The sequence below is a fragment of the Pyrgilauda ruficollis genome, unplaced genomic scaffold (assembly GCF_017590135.1).
Source record: "Pyrgilauda ruficollis isolate IOZ18807 unplaced genomic scaffold, ASM1759013v1 scaffold14, whole genome shotgun sequence".
Lineage (NCBI taxonomy): Eukaryota > Metazoa > Chordata > Aves > Passeriformes > Passeridae > Pyrgilauda > Pyrgilauda ruficollis.
Window position 1 is genome coordinate 8,874,304 of NW_024512543.1, and position 8,321 is coordinate 8,882,624.

General features: G+C 48.6%; 1 protein-coding gene across 1 annotated transcript; it reads left to right on the plus strand.

Annotated features, from left to right (window-relative positions):
- Window positions 1-3,930: 3,930 nt before the first annotated feature.
- On the plus strand, window positions 3,931-7,800 carry SLC35C1 (solute carrier family 35 member C1). Its single transcript, XM_041460142.1, has 2 exons — window positions 3,931-4,527; window positions 6,280-7,800. Exons 1-2 carry the CDS (start codon window positions 3,987-3,989, stop codon window positions 6,837-6,839), a joined length of 1,101 nt encoding a protein of 366 aa, XP_041316076.1. The 5' UTR covers window positions 3,931-3,986; the 3' UTR covers window positions 6,840-7,800.
- The last annotated feature ends 521 nt before the right edge of the window (window positions 7,801-8,321 follow it).

Genomic DNA, 8,321 nt, shown 5'->3' on the forward strand with positions numbered 1-8,321 from the left:
ATCTGTGCTGCCATGTTAATACACAACCAGGCAGCAGGGCAGGAAAACACTGAGGTCTCATCTGCATACAGAAGTGAATCTTTGCTGCTGTAGCATAATAAACATGTTCTGTAATGAAGTTAAAATTATTTATCTTCTCCAAAAACAAGGCTAAAAGGTAACTTCATCTGCCTGTAACTGCTTGCTTGTAAAAAAATCAGCAAAGCTGTAACAAGATCCATTGAACCAGGCAATGCCAAGCACGAAAAGGAGTGTGCATTATTTAGTGGGAAAGAACCAGCCATCAGAATAACATTGCTAGTGCCGTATTGAATTCAGTATTTGGAATTATTTTTAATCAAAATTGATTTTGTTTTTCTCATCGAAAATCAGGTTCAATTCAAGTAAGATTTAAATCAGGGAAGCCTAAGACTGTGCAGGAAGCCAGGCTACATTGTCTAAACCTACTTATTCCTATCTTTACTCTGAAATTTTTAAACCTACAACTTTAAACCACCTTCCCACCAAAGCAAAGCACCCTTGTGAGGCAGGTAGGCAGGCAGGGCTATGGCAGAGTAATTCCGCTGGTCAGTTTTTGCACCTAAGAAAGCCTTTATTCAAAGCACTTAAACCATTACCATGCTGTAGACAAGCTCTGCCTAGGGAGACTGACCAGCACAACTATCACAGAACTACCTCATTATTCAAGAACAAATCACTTTCCTTTTGGAATACACTGTCAGCACCAGGGAGTTATATTGGCAGAGGTGAGAGAGTTATTCTGGTTGATTTTCCCATGCAGACGTGCCATACATGTGTGATAGGGTTGTAGGATAATCCCCCAGGAGAAGCAACAAGGATTTTATTGATTGGGATATTTCAAACTTCTGCAGGCCAAAGCAATCTTCTGTGCACTGAACGAGTGGACAAGATGCAATGGGAGGGGGGTTTTGCCTTCTCCAACTCCCGTGTTTAGTTTAGAGAAGGCACTTTGAACAATGCTAGCAAGTGGCAGAGAGAAGAAAAAAAATTATATCTGACTCTGAAGCTGCCAGAGGCACTGTCATTCTTGCAATATTAGTGGTAGGAGAGGTCAAATTCCTTGAAATTCAAGCCAAATTATGTGATGCTGAAGCCACAGCATGTATAACAGGCCACGAGGACCTATGGAACCAATCCAGTGCCCCACACACGGACTGTTTGCTTTCTTTTTTTTCTTGACTGACACCACTTATGAGAGAAGCGCTGGGCCAGGCACTGGAAGAAGGTGGATGGAAAGAACACAGGATATGAAGCAAAGCTGACTTCTAGCAGCAGGATCAAAGCGTGTCTGAGCTCCAGGGAACACCCGCTGGTCATTTCAATAGCAATAACAATTTCAATTTCAATAACAGCTTTCCCTGCCTTAATGCCAGTCCCTCTGCAGAGTCACAATCTGCTGTTTCCATGGCAGGAGCTGCAGGCCTGCATCCACGGGATGTCACACCCCATGTGAGCTTGGGCAAGCACCACGCTTGGGGCGGCTCTCCCAGCTGTGCAGGCAGAGCAGGGAGGTGGGTGAGGTGAGCACGTAAACTCACTTGGGGTTGTAAGGGTTCTACCAGGCACCTATCACAAGGTGCAGTGCTGAGAGGTGTTGCTCAGAACACAACCCCGAACACTCCCTCACCCTGCAGGCACTTGGGTAGTCCAAAGCAAGCACACCAGCACCAGCTTTCTTTGTCCAGAGGAAACGTGATTCCCATCAGAGCCCAGAAGCTGCTCAGAAGGCAAGGGCTGTGAGGAAGGGCAGCATCATTTACTAAACCCACTGATGCACCTGGGACAAAAAAAATCGAGTGACTTCAGAGATCTGAGAAAAGCACATTATGCCTGAAACATTTTCCAGACGCACCAAGTGGCCTAATTAAGTACTTTTCTCCCCAAAACCCCTACTATGCTTCTGTCCTTCCCAACTGTAAGAGCAGCAAAGATTGCTATGGGGGCCAATTAACGCTGCTGGCTTTGCTTCCAAAATCCTCTTAATTATGCCCTGTGCAAATTGCTGGGCCCCAGGACATTGCAAACCAGACATTTTCCAGCAGTCTCAGCTGAAATAAGTGAGGGTCACACTGACCAATGTTTGACAGAGCTCACTGCTGCCTCCCCCACCACATGGAATCTGGCATTAATTCTAATTTATTTCATCCTGTCCAGCAGTTTGAATTCACAACATGCTAGAGTTTCCTTATTGAAAGGCTACTTTGTTATAAAGCACCATTAAGAGAACATGGGATGTTCTGGCATGTGATTATGGGCAGATGGGTGTTTTATACCTGGAATGATGATGTGGGACTGTGGGGTAAGTGAGATAGCAAGAGAATGTGTGCAGCCTACCCTAACACCCAGGCTGCACTGAAAGCAGTTAGCCCTCATATTGCTTGCAATGTAGCAGGGCAGTGCACAAGTCAGCACAGGCTGTACCTCAGTTTTGGAGAGGTAAATGGCATTGGCAGAGACACTCTCCTGGTTAGATATCAAAATTATTGATGCAGGAATGGGAACTAGGCAGCTAACTCTTGCCTGTGCTGTCCTTGCTTGCACATGTCACCATGCCTACTTCATTTGGTATTTTGGACATGCCAGGTCTATTGGGAAGGTTTTATTTACCTCCACAAAAATGCAAACCTGTTTTCTGTACAGAAGGTTTAGGCAGTGGAGCACACTGTGCTTTTGATGGGATGTGGGCAAAATCCATGCTAGCAAACCACTGAATGTCCAAAACCCAGATCCCACTTGATCCAACCAGCACATGAAGGATGCTGACATGAGCCAGCACAGCAATGTTGTTCCTGACACAAAGACCACTACCTTGCCACCCTGTCCCCTGCTGCCACCCACTGCCCAGCGATGCCAGGGGGATACGGTGCTGGCCACCATTAATATCCATGAGCATGGCAGCCCTCCCCAGCAGTCCCACAGCAAGGCCCTCCCTCCTGGCTGTGGAAGGTGCCAAGGACCATCCTCAGACCCTTGTTAGACTGCCCCAGTTGCTGTCTGCCCCAGTTGTCCCAAAATAGGTTCTTTCACGCAGTGTGCAAGACACCAATCCACACACAGAGTAGAGGTATTTATTTACAGTTCTGTACAGAAAGGGGTGCTGGGTGGCAAATCCACAAGGCCAGTGTGACAGCTACCAAAACTTTTCACTGTTCATACATTTTTGCAAACAAAGACATTGTTTGCTATAGAACAAAGCTAATTCATTGCCCAGATAATTTTGTTGATTAAAATTCTATCTTCTATCGACAGTGATTTTCTCACTTCTTGTGAGAAAATCTTTCTTGTGCTCAGTCTTTCTCTTCTTTTGGGTCAGTGGGTTTCCTCAGCTGGTGATCAGTGAGTTGGTGGTTATAAACTCCCCCCGTTGGAATTACCTTTTATCAGTTGGAGCTGATCTCAGCACAATTGCTGAGTTGTCTTTATTCATTTCCTCCTTATCTTAGGGGTCCTGCCAAATGTCCTTAGGACCTGTAAATTCTACATTCTTTGTGCGCCCTGTCAGCTTGCCCCCCAAAGCTTTGCTACCTTCCATCTGGCTCTGAGGTCGTTGAGACGTGAAACCTTAACCAGGCTATTCTGCCGACAAGTAATTTCTTTTTGACACCCGGGCATCACTTAGAGCTTGCTTGTTCGCTGCTCTGCGTTCCACGGATTAAATCTCCTTTCTTGTGGATTCGTCCTGGAAGTATAAAAAGTTCAAACATCAAAGAGCATCCTTTCTTAAGAATTTTTTTACAAATTCGCAACACATTTTTTACAAACTCGCAGCTGCCGCTGCCGCGCTGCCCCGGGGCGGAGCGGGCGGCGGGGCCGGGCCGGGCCGGGCCTTTCCCCGACATGGCGGCGCGGCCGGGGCGGTGCCGAGCGGCGCCCGCGGGGCGTGAATAAAGGACGGCACGGCGGGCGGGGCCGCGGCGCTCCGGGACGCGCGGGGCCGGCGGCCGTCGCTGGCGGCCCGGCCCGCCATGAGCAGAGCGCAGCTGACGCGGACGGGGATCCTGCGGATGGCGCTGGGCGGCGGCGCTGACCCGCTGCTGCCGGCGGAGGGCGGCGGGGGCCGGCGGGCGCCCTTCCTGCTGCGGGCGCTGCGCATCGCCGTGGTGGTCTGCCTCTACTGGTTCACCTCCATCGCCATGGTCTTCCTCAACAAGTACCTGCTGGACAGCCCCTCGCTGCGCCTCGACGCCCCGCTCTTCGTCACCTTCTTCCAGTGCGCCCTCACGGCCGCGCTCTGCCTGGGCCTCAGCCTGGGGGCGGCCTGCGGGCCCCCCTGCGCCGGCCTGCCCGCCCTCCGCCTCGACCCCAAGGTGTCCCGCAGCGTCCTGCCCCTCTCCGCCGTCTTCATCGGCATGGTCACCTCCAACAACCTCTGCCTCAAGCATGTCGGCGTGGCCTTCTACAACGTGGGGCGCTCCCTCACCACCGTGTTCAACGTGCTGCTCTCCTACCTCCTCCTCAAGCAGACCACCTCCCTCTATGCCCTTCTGGCCTGCGGAGTCATCATAGGTGAGGGGGAGCAGGCAGGGCTGCTCCCACCCGACAGCCAGCCCCGGAGAGACGGTGGTGGGATGTCTTTCCCTTGGGAAGTCATCCCCACCTGCATGGCAGCTCCCTGGTGAGGTGGGGTAGCTCAGGGCTCGTGCCTTGCTCTGTCTATGGCAACCAAATTTGTATGGCTGGAGGATGTAGGTGACTCATTAAGAGAAGAAATTGCTCTCATTTGACACAGCTCCCTTTTTCCTTTGAGCACTAAAACTTCTCTTCTCTACCCTCTAATGAAGTTTAAATTGCCTTACCTTTTACTTTCTTCCCCCTTTACAGGCCGTAAAATAGCAGGTGGCTTTCTCCCTGTTCCCAAGTTCTTGTTGATTATTAACTTTGGTAACAATAACATTTATGTCAGCACCACTGGGGCCATACAATAGAGTCAGCCAATTGGTTTTTACAATAGGCTGAATGCATGTGATAAAGGGTTAGCTGATCAAGCCAAGCATAAAACACCACCAGAAGATCTGGGTGTGTGGTTAGGATGTAGGGCAAGGCATTGAGTGGCTTAACAGGAATGCTTATAACTCATCCATTCCAAAGGCAAAATAATCCCAAAAGCTACCTTCCACTGAAGGGCCATTTAGATGCCAGGAATGGTGAGCTAGCTGTTCATTTCAGTCTGGTTCCAGGTGTGCATGCGTTCACTTAGTGTTAGATGGCGGGATGGAATCAGATGAAAACAAGAGAATCTCATCTGCAGAGAAGAGCTGAACAGGAACAGAGCTACTGTCTTTTCTACAAGTGATGCAAGCAATTGCTTTCAGCTAATCTTTTGTTCAGGCACTGCCCAGGAGTGTGGTGCCTGGCAGCCTGACAGGGTTTCTCTGAGGTTAAGACTCTGTCCTCCTGGCTGCATCTCCTTTTGCTGTGAGAGCATTGCCTGTGTGCTATAGCAGCATAGCTGAGCGTCCTCTGTGGCTGACCCAAAGCCCCTCCTGTCGGTGCCTGGAGCCCATTTGTATCTGGGCTTAGTTTCAAGCCTGTTAGGTGCTTTGCAGGCAACTTCCCGGACAGCCTCCAACAAGAAGCAGCTAATGAAAATGTGGTGCAGTGCTCCTTCAGTAGCTCATCTCCCTTTTAAGCTTTGCTTATGAGCTGGATGGGGAGAGGTCTCCCTCTCTGCCCTGGAGATGCAAAGCCTGTAGCTCCTGTTTTGGAGGTGGTTAGACAGTGCTTTGCCCATCAAAGTTTAACATGAAGGTACTGCACACAGTTGCTGCCTTTTGATTTTTTTTTTTTAATCATGCTTAATATAGCATCCATGTTTTTACTATCTTTCCATCTTCTTCTCTGACTTATATTTTCCTTCCTGTTAACAGCAGAGAAAAGTCTATAAAGTTTGGTTTTTTCAAACTTTGAAGAATATACTTTCTACCTATATGTCAATTTTCAGCCTTTTCAATTAAAAACAAAATGGTCTCCTGAAAATTACCTATATGCAAAGACTAGCTGGAATAGTAGTTTCTGAACTGCTGCCTGCTCAGTGTGGAAATTCGTCCTCTGAGTTTGAATTACCTGAACAGTAAATTTCCTGCACTCCCAAAATAAATCTTCCCAATCAAGGCATTTTGTGGGTTCACATAATAGTAGGGGGAAGCTCTTAAGCCTGTCTCTGTTGTTGTTCACTATAAAGTAAATGATGAATTCTTGACTCTATGTTTTGAGCCTTTCAGCAGTTGCTCAGATGATGCCTGATTTGTTTGGTTGCAGGTGGCTTCTGGCTGGGTGTTGACCAGGAAGGAGCAGAGGGTACTCTGTCATGGACAGGTATATTCTTTGGGATCTTAGCAAGCCTTTGTGTCTCTCTCAATGCCATCTACACCAAGAAGGTGCTGCCTGTGGTGGATGGTAGCATCTGGCGCCTGACCTTCTACAACAACATCAACGCTTGCGTCCTGTTCTTCCCCCTCATGGTGCTGCTGGGCGAGTTCCGCACCCTCTACCACTTTGACAAGCTGGGGAGCCCCAGTTTTTGGGGCATGATGACCTTGGGGGGAGTGTTTGGCTTTGCCATTGGGTACGTGACTGGACTTCAGATAAAGTTCACTAGCCCACTCACCCACAATGTGTCTGGGACAGCCAAGGCCTGCGCACAAACAGTGCTGGCTGTTATCTACTTTGAGGAGACAAAGAGCTTCTTGTGGTGGACGAGTAACTTGATGGTTCTGGGGGGCTCCTTTGCCTACACGTGGGTGAAAGGACTGGAAATGAGAAAGGTGCAAGAGGATCCTAATGTTAAAAGCGGTGAAAGAAATGAGACTGGTGTGTAGGTGGCTCCTGCACCTCTATTTTTGGGACTGGAGGGATAACCTTTGGTGCTCCTTTCCTCCTGGGGAGAAGAAGAGCAAGGAGCAGGAAAAAATGCACCTGCAAAGTGTATGGGGAACTGTGTCAGGAACCAGAGCCAAAGACCTGACTGGATCATGTTTTATCTCACCCTGTTGTCAGAGTTGGGGAGAGCATGTGTTGCGGAGATCAACTGGGTTGGGGTTTTTTTGTGATTGTTTTTTAAAATTGATGTTATTTACCTAATCTGGGAAATTTGCATCTTGGGTGGGGGGGTGCGGTGGGGTGGTGTGGGCTCCTGTCAGACACAGACTGGAATGGGAGCTTTGTGTAGTTAGGGATCTAAAATTAACTGAATGAATGCAATCTGGAGTTATAAAATCCTAAACCTGCAGGTAAGGAAGAGCCAGGTAGCCAGACTGTCTGTGTTAGAATTCAGTAAACTGTTTTGCTGTATAAGGTTTTTGCAACAGCTGTTCTTCCTGTTGCCCCATTCAGTGCAGAGGATGGAAATTCTCTCCCTTCTGGCTATGTACAAGTCTAAGCAACAGCAGTGCCACCAAAACACCTTTCCAAAGAGTATCACATCCTTCTGAGGTTTTTTCCTGTGTTGCTTTATAACTGGTTTCTCAATTTGAGGTAGCATGGTAAGAGTCAGGAATTAAACTTCTCATTCTCTCTGCACTGTATCCAGTGAGGGAGAGCATGCTCGCTCCTGTGGCCTTTCTCACGGAGGAGTGAGCTTGGCCTCTGTGTGACAACCCGGTGACACGCAGGAGCGAGAAGTTACTCTGAAACACTTTCTGCTGTAGGGTGGGGATGCCAGTTCACCAAGGGTTTGCAACACTTGTCCTTACCCTCTTTGTAGGGGTAGGTTTGTATTGAAAATGGGGTTGTTACCCATTCCCTTGTTTCAGAGGGCTTCTTCCATGTTTACTTTGTAGCTCCTCTGCGAATCCTTCAATGCAATGAGTTTCGCTCAACTGTATCAATTCCTTTGCTTGAAACTTGCCATTGAACAGATTGCAGAAATCTCTGCCCAGCCCACCCCACAGCTCCAGTCTGGATCTGTGCAATAGAGTATGTCTGTGCTGTGTTTTCTGACTCCTGGGTCAGCAGCAACAAACATCCTGTGGTGAGCTGTGATGTTGCACCAGCTTTCTGAATCCCTGGCCCTTTTAATCACGAAGTTACTCTGATAGCGATCCTGGGCAGTCCATGCCATTGCCTCATACCCTGCTCCATGGATCCTGCATGATGTACCATGTCCCGTGAGTGATGTCTGACCACACCTACCGAAGAACACTCCATTTCTGCCCAAAATATGTTCCTGTTGAATTTGGGGGGTGGCGGGAGGGGCTCCTGCTCCAGGGTTCATGGCCACAGGTACCTTTTCGATGCAGGCAGCCATTTGGGGTCTTTGAGCATATTTTGTTTTTTCTTTTTTTATTGCAATGGAGATTTTT